This window comes from Zeus faber, assembly GCF_960531495.2.
Source record: "Zeus faber genome assembly, chromosome: 14".
NCBI lineage: Eukaryota > Metazoa > Chordata > Actinopteri > Zeiformes > Zeidae > Zeus > Zeus faber.
The window spans coordinates 18,041,530-18,054,338 of record NC_137200.1 but is presented as its reverse complement, the minus strand read 5'-3'; the positions used below and the strand labels follow the sequence as shown (position 1 = coordinate 18,054,338).

At 43.8% G+C, this 12,809-nt stretch overlaps 1 protein-coding gene across 1 annotated transcript; it reads left to right on the top strand.

Moving 5' to 3' along the window:
* The first annotated feature begins 2,415 nt into the window (after positions 1-2,415).
* hmgb1a (high mobility group box 1a) lies at positions 2,416-6,702 on the top strand. The gene is made up of 5 exons (XM_080013107.1): positions 2,416-2,545; positions 4,722-4,884; positions 5,059-5,204; positions 5,349-5,523; positions 5,873-6,702. The coding sequence occupies exons 2-5, from the start codon at positions 4,738-4,740 to the stop codon at positions 6,026-6,028; spliced, it is 624 nt and encodes a 207-aa protein (XP_079869233.1). The 5' UTR covers positions 2,416-2,545; positions 4,722-4,737; the 3' UTR covers positions 6,029-6,702.
* Positions 6,703-12,809: the final 6,107 nt, after the last annotated feature.

Here is a 12,809-nt window from a genome sequence, read left to right as displayed (position 1 = left end):
TTATTATTGTTGTTGTTATTTTATATAGGCGATTGATAATAGCGCTTCTGACTTTTTTTTTGCATTGTCCTATAAATTCTGTGTCAATTGTAAATGTACGTGTTTATGATCGTGGCGAACGCCTTACGGTGAACGTGCATTATTTTTTTTTAGCTGCATAATTAAAATAGCAACAAAATAACAATGAGATGAATATCGTATGCCTACCATTAATAGATTCAATCCATTCTCCTTATATCATGTATTTTGTATTTTTATTTTATTTCATTTTTATTTCTTAGTTCTTTCTTGGCTTGCGCTAGTAATGCTGCTGTAACGCTTGCATTTCCCTCTGGGATTAATAAATTGCTATCTTATCTTATCGTATCTTTTATATTCTGTTGTGAGATGTATGCTATAATGGGGCTTATTGAAGGAGTCAAAGCTTAATGGACAAAAAAAAACCCGTAATTTCCCTCTACATTCTAAGAACAATTAACTCTATTCGCCTGTTTATTGTACCCCAGCACGCACACACACACACACACACACACACACACACACACACACACACACACACACACACACACACATACACACACACACACACCACTCCAGCCTTGCTTCTGCGTATGCTGTTCGCCTGTAGCCTGTGCTCTCCTGTCCTCTATTTCCATCTCGTTGATACAATGAATTTGCATATTTCTCCTCATTAGAATGCATAAACCGGTCGCCTCCCAGCCTCATAAGCTTTCTGCCATTACTTCATCGTGATGAAAAACGAGACAGAGGCAGCATCAGACAACCATGTGGCTTAAAGTCTGGGTTGCGATTGGCATTTGGAATCAACCCTTTCTTCATGCTGAATAAGTCACTGACCAAGATAAACTCTGGCTCGGGTATTATTTAATTGTTATACCAGCTACAAAACAGGAACCTATCGTTGTTTTAATGAATAGAATTTGACCAAATATTGGTGTACTGCGCATTATATAACTCGCACAATAAAATAAACACAATAAATCGTAAAACTACGTATTGATATAACATGAAAATTAGAACAGTCAGGTGATCATCTAATGGGCTCCTAATGCTCCAAACGACATTAAATCCATGTTCCATTCCATTCCTGTTATAAAAAAAAAAAAAACATGGGGGCAATACGACAAACCTTACCTGTGCACTAGTGTGTGTGTGTGCACTTACCTGTACTGAACCATGAAAAGAAAGTGAGTACTCTTTATTTTATTTTTTTACTGTTATGATAACTTTCAGACACAAAATAAAAAAAAAAGATGATTTATGAGGCAAACGCGAAAAGACCTGAGTTATTTAAAAGGAAAAAATAACAAGCCTTTAGAATTGCCCTAAAGGCAACGTCTCTTAAAGTCATAATAACAATAATCATAATAATAATATCGACAAGACCCTAAATAATATATGATTGCAAAACGTGTTCAATCACACCATAGAATGGTTTGGAGTGATTGGTGGTTCGGGATTTAAAAAAAGGGGAAAAAAGTAAGTTTATGAGCAATTATTCGTTTTTGCATTGACCTATAGAGCAGTAAACATATCAATATAACCCGGACTGGAGATCGACGTCATGCCGCCATTCCGTTTATAATAGGCATTATGAATGCAAACTTTATTGGGAGTATTTTAAAGCCTGCCCTGCATCGACAGGGTCTTGCCATAGAGCATTCCGTTGCGTAGGGAATTTAACCCTAAAATAAATAGAAGTTATAACTTGGATATACTTTTGGGGGAAAAAATAATAAAAAAAAACAATACCGCTTGCTGGTCGCTATAGTTGTATTATTTATGATCTCTGAGGAACTGGAAAAAAAAAACCGCATGGGACCACCGTGGTTGAAATCGCATCCTGTGTTTACAGTATCTTCATCATCTAATTGATGGCCGTTTCCTGCTCAAAACGCGGCAAATAAACGGCGCCCCCACTCGGCAACCCGCAAGCGGCCGCCTGTGCGGATTTTCTGGGGGAAAAACTTCGCAAACGCCAGATTGCTCATTAGCGCCCGTCGACCAGCAATTCTCGCAGAGTCAGCGTCAGCCCACCGCGCTGCGGGATTGGCCGAGCGCGGAAGCCGCGGAGCGACGCCCGGCGCGTCTCCCCGGTCGCCGGGCGCAGACGCCCCGCGCCGTCCCATTCATGGTCCCCCCGCTCGCTGTACCACGTTCCACGCGGTGAACTGAATACTATGGCCGACGCCGCGGTGCACTGCGAACTGCAGCGTGAGCGGACGTGGTGGTGGTGGGTGGTGGTGGGTGGTGGTGGTGGGTGGTGGTGGGTGGTGGGGGGAATGTTGTTCGTATCCACGCGCCCTCCGAAAGCCCGGTGACGTTTCACAATGAGCGGCCAATGGCGGCGCGTCTTATATTAGGACAATGGAAAGCCGGCGCCCAATCGCGGGAGCGCTACCCTGGGCGCCGGCCAATAGAGCGCCGGGGCAGCGCTGGAGAGCGGAGCCCTGAAGACGCTGCGTACAGCCCCGCTCCCCTCGCACAGCCATTGCAGAGCGCTGAAATCCGGCGGCAGACATCGGTGAGTATCCCGCACGCGGAATTCCGAAGTGTCGGCGAGGGGGGCGGAGGGTAGGGTGGAGGGTGGAGGGTGGGGTGTGTGTGTGTGTGTGTGGGGGGGAGAGAAACGACGGTAACAAGGGTCCGCGTCTCGCCCCGCGCGTCGGGCGACGCCGAGCCGCCTTGGCTCGTGCGGTTTTCCGCGAGAAACTGCCGCGAATAAACGTTTCAGAAAAACAACAACAACAACAACAACAACAACAACTAAAGATCGACTGACGTTAGTCGCGTTTACTCCGGCCGTGTTTTAAGAAGAGAGGGGGGGGGGGGGGAGAAAAAAAAAAAATTTAAAAAAAAAAAAATTAAAATGTAAAAATCGACTCCGAATTGACGCGGAAACAACGGTTTTCGTTCAATGGAAATAATTTTGTGTATTTCTGCCGCGCCCTCCTCCCGAGTAACGAGTCGATCCGCGCGTTGTTAACAGTTTATAAAAAGAGAGAGGAAAAAAAAAAAATAATAACGATCGGCGCTCGGCACCGTTAGCGACAATGGCAGAGGACCGTTCGCTGTTGCAGTGTGTTGAGCCAGGCTGAGCCGCCTGTCACGTCAGGACTTGAGGGGGGTTCCGCAAAAAAATATTTATAAAAGGCAAATATTAAAAAAAACAAACAAACAACAAAATAAACTAAATAGCGCGATTTGTGTAGAAGCATAGTTATCCGCCGCCACAACGAACCGACACAGCAAAATGGTGAATCCCCCCCTCATCATCCTAGAATATGCGCTTTACTGTAATGGCTGACTGTATTCGCATTGGAAACAAGGCGGCGAGCGGTAGAGGCGCAGTTCAGCTCCCAACTTTTTCGAACGCGGTTTTCGACCCGAACCGGCGCCCAACTCCGGCGCGGAACGGCGGCGTCGGAAAGTTCCACCTTCCGCGGGTCCGGCGGTCCGGTCGCGGCGCCCCTCCGGCCGGTTTAAAGCCCCCAAATCGCGCGAAAAAAGGGGGTGGTCTCGCCGCGGTCGCTCTGCCCTCTATCGCATGCAGTCGCAATGGCCGCGCGTTGACAAAGAGAAGGAGCCATATTCCCCGTGTTAGACAAGCGGCCATTCCGGGCTCGCAGGCTCCGATACCAGCGCATAGACATAGCAGAGGCGGCCAATGCAATGGGAATCTACTACGGGTGGGAAACAAAAAATTTCGGTCACGATCACCGGCTTCCACCGCCGGTCTGCCGTGCGGCAAAGCGACCCGGGGGGCGGGAGGAGACATTTCAGGGGGACTTTCTTTCACCAGGAAGGCTTTCTCACAAAATGGAAGGAGAAATATTGCCGTCGTTGTGTGACCTCCTTTTTCCTCAAGAACGAGCGGTTGCGGCCATTGCTGTGGCCGGCCCGACACTACGTTGCAGGGAGTTTGACAGTGGCGTCGAATGCAAGGGTTTCAACATGGACGGAAGTGTGCTTTTAAAGAAGCGCATCGTATTTTTTTTTAATGTAGAATTTAATTTTGTTAGATTTATAGATCATTTTTGAGGTTTTTTTTTTTTTTTTTTTTTTTTTTTTTTTTTTGGGTTTTTACACAATCACCGAAATACCAACTTGGGCACATTCTGATGGTTTTTTTTGTTACCTCGAATTATACTTTTACACGTTTTTAACCACAATAATAAAAAAAAAAAATACATTTCACGTTCGAATGTTTTATGTTTAATAAAATGTTGTTTTCATTTGGCCTATTTTTTTTTGTTTGTTTTTAAGTACCACTGTGGTTTAGGGATTTTGTTATGAATGAATAAAACACTTTTCTCACCCCCAGCCCTCTCTACACGACAACTTTAGAAACTTTGATTGGGTTTGGGTTTCCTTTTTGTCGCAGTTTTGTAAGGTTGATACTTGACTGGACTAAACCCAAATTGAGCTTAATGTATATATCATGCTTAAAGAATTACCCTTAGGTTACAGATTTTGACAGCGGGTGGAAGGTACAGTACAACCCCACCCTAAAAAAAAAAAAAAAAAACCCAATTGCTTGTTGATAGTAAATTGAGGGGAAATTACAAACTTCCCTAATTAGATGAACAATACTATATAAAAAAAGAATAATTGAGTAGTTTATTGTATTATGTGTTCTGTGATTACTTTGTGATTGTTGTTGATTAGTTGGTCAACTTTGAATCAAAATCATACTTCAGATATACAGCCACCAAGATGGGGAAAGATCCGACCAAGCCAAGGGGGAAGATGTCCTCCTATGCCTATTTTGTCCAGACCTGCCGGGAGGAGCACAAGAAGAAGCATCCAGAGGCTTCGGTCAACTTCGCAGAGTTTTCCAAGAAGTGCTCAGAGAGATGGAAGGTAGGAGAAGAGCGTGAATGTAGGAAAATACCCTGTGGTGTTTAGTCCAAGATAAACACCTCATGAGACTGTTGGTGTTCCATCTACCGACTTCTTAAATGTGTAAGCCAGTACGATTCGGTCTAATCTGCTTTTTCAAAGAGGTATAAAACGGAACTAAATTCTGTTTTCCAGACCATGTCTGCCAAGGAGAAGGGCAAGTTTGAGGAGCTGGCCAAGCAGGACAAGGTGCGTTATGAGCGGGAGATGAAGAACTATATCCCGCCAAAGGGTGAGAAAAAGAAGAGGTTCAAGGACCCCAATGCCCCCAAGAGGCCTCCGTGAGTACCACCCTGTCCGGGCATTTTTGATTTATTCAAAGCCTCGTTTCGGTTGACTGGCTTTCCGGAGGACCGCGCGTGGATAGCCACTGCCTCCGGGACACGAATCGTAACAGTCTCCGCCCTCCCCCGTCCGACCCGCAGATCGGCGTTCTTCATTTTCTGCGGCGAGTTCCGCCCCAAAGTCAAGGGCGAGACCCCCGGCCTGACCATTGGCGACGTCGCCAAGAAGCTCGGGGAGATGTGGAACAGCACCGCCGCAGAGGACAAGCAGCCCTACGAGAAGAAAGCCTCCAAACTGAAGGAGAAATACGAGAAGGTAGAGAACAGCACCGCGGGCCTTTGGAAATGACCCCGCGGATCGGTGCATGGAGGACCGACAACTCCCACGATTTGTCTTGATATTCAGGTGGGCGGGGGGACACAGTACCCACGTTGATGGTACAACGAAGGCATTTTGTCGGTCTATAGCAAGAGGATTACGAAAGATAAACTACGATTTCTTTTTTCTTTGTTGCTGTTGTGTGTCACGGGACCTTTCCAAAGGGGGGTTGGCAAAACAGCGCATCACGAGCGATTGCGTTTTCCGTGTGAAGTGTGGCTATCCCTTTGTACTTTTTTTTTTTTTTTTTTTGTACTTTACTTTTTTTTTCTTTCCTTCTCAATAGGAGGTGGCGGCGTACCGCGCCAAGGGCAGCGGCGGCGGTGGCGCCGCCCCGGCCAAGGCCCCCGCCAAGGTGGCGGAGAAGAAGGACGACGACGACGATGACGACGACGACGACGAGGACGACGACGATGACGACGACGATGACGACGATGAGTAGGGGAGGCGGGGGTTTCCCTGCAGCCGGCTTGTTTCCTTGTTTATATTAAAAAAATAAAAAATAAAAAAAAAGCATCTAAACCCCGTGTACACACATCACTTACTGAACGCAAACATAAGTTGGTATCTGGGGGCGGAGGGGGCGACAGAAAAAAAAACAAAACCCAACAAGGCTGTGTATATCAGTTGTTTTTATGCTGTACAGTTTTATTTCTCCCCTTTTTTTTTTTTTTTTTTTTCTGTATAGTTCACACTACAGGAGTGTTGTGTCCGTATCTTTCTGCCAGTCTTACACCCCCCCCTCCCCCACCCCCAGTGGTAGTTTGTAAAAACCACTATCCCACCTGGTACAGTTGGAAGGTCAGGGGGGCGGTTATAGTATTTGCGCTAGCTCATAGTGTGCACAACACATCAAGCTTCCTGAGTTTTAGATCTCAGAGTTTTTCTTTTTCTCCACCCCCAGCCCCCCCCTTCCTTTCCCTGTGTGTGTTGTGTTGTTTTGTTTTTATTTTTTTTCTATGACATTATCAAATTGACGTATCAAAGTTGTTATACTGTCTTTTGAGTACCACTGTAATTGTAAAATTCTCTCTCTCTCTCTCTCTCAAAAAAAAAGCTTATTGTTTATTGTTGAAAATTAAATTGCTTCTGATGTCAATAAACTTTTTTCTTTTATTTATTTTTATTTTTTTACACCATCTCAGGCTTTGTATCGCAGCTAGACTTGTTTTATTTTTTAATTGTTTTACTTCACAAAAGTTATATAGGACATTCTTTGTCCCAATATGGGACAACAAATGGGTTTGAGTCCTCTCCTGGACTCATTGTTGTATTGTCACTACTTGGCGGGACGAGACTCACTATATCCACACCTGGTTTCAAGGGACTGCATGTACTTTATGCTTCCCCCACGAGCGTTTTAAGGTGGAATTGTGTTTCCAGTCAAATGAGGTGAAGGCGGAGGAGGAATATAATGTAGGTAAAATGTGTCGCTCGATGGTTTACAACGATTGAAGCATATAGCGTGTGTTTAATATCCTTTAGAAGGGTGCTTGGACTCATGGGTTAGTCTTAACTCAAGTGTGTGTGTGTTGGACCCACCATGGCTGCAACATGCATCAGTGACTCTTGTCTTTCTGTTTTATTTAGATAGAGCTTCTCTTGTCTGTCCCGTTCAGGATGAGGAAGGGGGTGGGGGGGGGGGGGGCATTTATATAAGAAGGATTATGTCTTTGGAAAACCCTGTGACATAAGAATATGGTGTACAACCGCCATGCACAGCAACACAAGCCTTAAAGATAGACACAGATATAATATTTTATACTTAAATACATTTTAGAGAGCGAGAGCTTGGTCCGAACATTATGTGTGTGTGTATATATATATATATATATATATACAGTCTATATTACACTATGTCTGCATTATTTTACTTTGATAGCCTTGATATTGCAATAGGTTTGACATCTGCAATGCTGTGACTCCCCCCCCCGTTCGTACAGCCATTTGGATTATAACGGCTGATTAAATGACACAGACCATTGGTTGGGTTTAAGGGATAATAATTATTATTGTTGCACGTATTCAACAGCATTCAGTGAGATTGTGAGATTCAGTGTGCATTCGTGAAAAGATTCTCATACTAAACCTCTGGCCTTGGGGTAGAGTCATTGTTTTTCTTAAATTTAATGTGGCCTTTTTTTTTTTTGTTTTTTTTTGCCGAAATAGCACAAAGCAAGTTGGCTTTTTGTGATCGAAAAAGCAACATGTAGGCCAATAGGCCACTGACCCCCATTTGATAAGATCTTCCTCCCCTGGGAACTCCAATCGGAGGATTTTTATTGTCGGTTCTGATTTAGGTCCCGACATCCACATCTGCCTGTACTATAGTTTGGGGATCACAGTGAGACTAGGATCAAAACATGTAATTGTGATGCATTCTCTAATGACGTTGACGTCTTAATAAGGGTGTATATTAAGAATTAACCATTTTGCAGGGTGCCCCTGGAACCTCTTGGAGGACCCCTGGGTTGGCCCCCGGACCCCACATTGAGAACCACTGGCATGGGGACACTAATGTTTGAATTCTGGGAGTTTTAATAATGAGGGTGATAGAGTGCATGTAAACTAACTGTTGAACACTGACTGTTTAGGGACACAGTCGCCGCACGACACTGAAATACCCGAAAATCGGTCTAAGAGCGACATCTAGTGGTGGAATTAGTGTGACAGCAACTGATGCAGTGTTTTCCAAGTATTTTTCTATTCACATTATTCATATTCTCACCCTACAATTGATCAAGTAACACACACATCCATACAATACATAAAGAGGAGCTCAATGTGCTAAAAATCCCAACCCTATTGGAAATATCATAATATAAAACATAATGTACAGTATGACAGATAGACAGACGGATAGATGGATAGACAGATAGATCCATAGATAGATAGATAGACACCGCGACAGTTTCGCCTACCACGCGCCACCCAAGTGGCGTGTTCAGGGACCTCCGACAGAGAGGCACAGAAGACGGGGTTGTAGAAAACACACAAGTTTATTGTGGAGGGGGGGCTTAATAGAACAAGCCCCGGAGCAGATGACAGGGCTCCTCCCTCCTGAGTGAGTGTGGGCATGAGGTTTTTAACCTGTTGCCCGTTACACCATCCTGGGTCCCCAGTTAGTCCCCACCACAGATAGATAGATAGATAGATAGATGGATAGATGGATAGATGGATAGATGGATGGATGGATAGTGGTTAGAGGAGTCATTGACAAAAACTGTCCTTGGCATATATCACATGTTACTTAATTATCATGGAATGAATAATATGGGGTAAAAATTAAATACAATTGCAGAGTTGTTGTTTTTCTGTCTAGATAATTGTGACACACATACATACATACAAACATATTCATGTTGTGAATCAGAGGATTTCATCTTATTTAAATTATAATTTCCACTCATCCACTAGGGGAGCCATTGTGTGTGTGTGTGTGTGTGTGTGTAAAGCGTATATTCTGTATTTTATTAATAGATCTGATTTTTCTGTTGTTTTTTTTTGTATATTTTGGCTATTTATAATGTATACATTTCAAATGTTTTATTTAAATTTTTCACAACATTTTTACTCCAGTTTTTATTCTATTTTATTTTTTTATAATTTTTATTTTACATTTTTTCCGAACTGTGTAGCTTTTTTTTTACGATTAATTTAAAAAATATATACAGTATTAAGATTAGATTAGATTCAATTCAACTAATTGCCATCGCACAGAGTAGTACTGTGGCAACAAAATGAATTTCTCTGCATTTTACCATCCTAGTAACTGACGTATCTAGGAGCAGTGGGCTACCATGTAGCGGCACCTGGGGAGCAGTTGGGGTGGGGGGGTTAAGTGTCTTATACTCATCGTCTGTGGTAAAATGCATCAAACCCCACCGTGACATATTCGGAGTATATATAAATGTACCTTGCGGAATCAACTGTTTTCGATTCTGATTCTGAAGTGAGTAGAGCAGGGGCCTCAAACTACTGGACAGGCGCGGGGGCCACATCCGGCACGTGAGACAATTTAATGTTTCCCGCTCCATGGTGATAATATATTGATGAATCTGGTCCGCAAATGTCTTGATTCAAATCACAACCCTTCATTAATCCGCACAAATGTACTTAATGTTTCCAAAATACAAAACCAAATTAATCACAAGAGAGCGATTTTTCTCACTGGATCACCAGGAAATTCACTGATGTGTGGAAGAAAACCAAAAGATAAACAGGCCTGAAGTCCCGTGTTGAATTAGAATTTCAACAGGGCCCCCCTAGAATGGGACAACCCGACCCAGTGGCCCCCAGGTCACTAGAGTTTGAGACCCCTGGAGTCGAGGGACTTCCATTGGCTGCTGTTCTCTTTAAATCCGACAGGGGGCGGTTACGGACTTCATCCCTTTCCATCGGTAGACCTGTTTTTCAAGGTGTGTGCAAATATAAACCCACATAAACTCTTTGACATAATTACATCTCTTTTTTAAATTTACTTTAAATAGCTCACAGTCAAAGCGATAACCCGGGGCGTCAGTTTGGTGAATATGGAGGATGCTGAAGAGCTTTTCAAATGATATGAAATGACATTCAATGAAACTCACAATAAGAATGAAAGGATCAAACCAACACCTGCAGGAGATGTCCAGACACACCAATCTGTTTAACGGTTTGTTACCTTCTGTGTGCTTCGTGAGCCACTGAGACGGAACAGCGCATGTGTTTATAGTTGTCGGTGTGTGTTTTGGAGCAGCCTGGAGAGCTTGCAGAGTTTGAGTAGGCGACTGTACAAATGTTGTGTTCTGAGTTGAGTTTGTCATGTTCTCACGGCTGTGCCTCGTGAGTCATCTCGCGTGATGATTTATCAGAAAATTCTGGTTACTCACTAACTGTCTTGGCTCGCCCTGCCTACGGGTGGCCCTTTGCTCATTGAAATCACACCTTACATTTGTGTCTCCAGATAGAAAGGTGCTGGGAGAAGACCATGTGGGCCAGCGGTTATGGTACTAGTCTTGAATGGAGCTGGACAATGATCATTTCATTATTGTGTAGCTCCCCCTCGTGCCGCCAAAACAGCTCTGACCCGTGGAGGCATGGACTCCACAAGACCTCTGAAGGTGTCTCTGAACACCTTGAACTCTTTGTCATGTTCCTCAAACCATTCCTGAATGATTTTTGCAGTTTGGCACGGTGCATTATCCTGCTGAAAGAGGCCACTGCCATCAGGGAATACCATTACAATGAAGGGGTGTACTTGGTTTGAAACAGTGTTCAGGCAGGTGGAATGTGTCAAAGTAACATCCACATGAACGCCAGGACCCAAGGTTTCCCAGCAGAACATTGCCCAAAGCATCACACTGCCTCCGCTGGCTTGTCTTCTTCCCATAATGCATCCTGGTGCCGTCTCTTCACCCGGTAAACGACACACATGCACCCGACCATCCACATGATGTAAAAAAAAACGTGATTCATCAGACCAGGACATCTTCTTCCATTGCTCCATGCTCCAGTTCTGACGCTCATGTGACCATTGTAGGCGCTTTTGGCGGTGGACTCTGACCGGTCTGTGGCTACACAGCCTCATACGCAGCAAGCTGTGATGCACTGTGTGTTCTGACACCTTTCTATCATAGCAGCATTAACTTTTTCAGCAATTTGTGCTACAGTAGCTCTTCTGTGGGATCAGACCAGTCGGGTTAGACTTCGCTCCCCACACGCAACAATGATCCTCGGGCGTCTATGACCTTGTCGTCGGTTCACCGGTTGTCTTTCCTTGGACCACTTTTAGTAGGTACTAACCACTGCATACTGGGAACACCCCACAAGACCTGCCGTTTTGGAGATGCTCTGAACCAGTCGGCTCGTCATCACAATTTGGCCCTTGTCAAAGTGGCTCAGATCCTTACGTTTGCCCATTTTTTCTTCTTCCAACACATGAACTTCAAGAACTGACTGTTCACTTGCTGCCTTATATATCCCACCCCTTGACAGGTGTCATTGGAACGAGATGAGCAATGTTATTCACTTCACCTGTCAGTGGTTTTAATGTTGTGGCTGATCGGTTTGTATATATTGTGATATGTAATATGACCCTTTGCTGTGGGGATGATCTGGCTGAGCAGCCACAACTGACCTGGAACTAGGTGATTGGGTCAGAGTGGCTGCATTACTGTTGTCGTTGGTTGGTCTAATGAGCAGCCCCCTCAGTGATTGAGTGTGAAACACCTGTATTAATATAAAACACTTTTAGTTGTGTGTTATGGTGGTATGTTAGATAGATAGATAGATAGATAGATAGATAGATAGATAGATAGATAGATAGATAGATAGATAGATAGATAGATGGATGGATAGAATAAAATATGGTCAATAGAAATTGACTGGTCTTGACTGTGCATTATTTCAGAACCGTATTAACTACATTTGTTCTAAAACCTTTTGTCAAGTAGCACTTTCTCCCATAGTGACGTGGGTTTCCTCCGGTTGTCCCTTCCAGTCCAACAGCAAGTAATTTGCTCAGATGAAAATTTACCAGTTTTCCCATTAATGAGATTTTAAAAATGTCTTTATATATTTGCGAAGTGCATTTGCAAAGTGCAAAAAAATTAAGGAAATGCACACAATTTACTTACATACATTTTTTTTTATTGATTTTGAATATGGTGACATCCAACGTGAATAATAACTAACGTTAACATTATTTAATATGTACGTGACTTATTAACTAGATTTTAAGTCAAGTTGCAATAAAAAAAAGTTTGCCGACGTCACTTCCCGTCATTGTGTCGGACCAAAACTTGTCGCATGAAAAATGTGAACGCATCCCGGAGCCTTGATTGGACGCTGAAACTCCCCAGCGTGTCATCGCTTTTCGCGTGCGGAATGGACTATGGATGTCGTCTTCGGTGTGAAGCTGGCTTTACTTTGACTTAAACTGTTTATTTGTCGCTTTGACACCTGGATTTCCCCAGCGGGATTACAGTAATAGTGTAATCATATCTCATCTTAATGATACTAAGAATGATAATAAATGGAATTTTTCGATTTTCAAAAATGTTTGGGGATGGGTTTTTCTTACCTGTTGCTCGTTGATTGCTCTCACAGCCACCCTGGTCCTGGGCCCGATTATCTAGACCCAAAGCAGGTGTGGCTGCTTAAACCACACCACCCCCACACCACAGTGTGATTAGTATCGACAGTTTGGGAGGAAGTGTGACATGAATAACAGTGTTAAACAT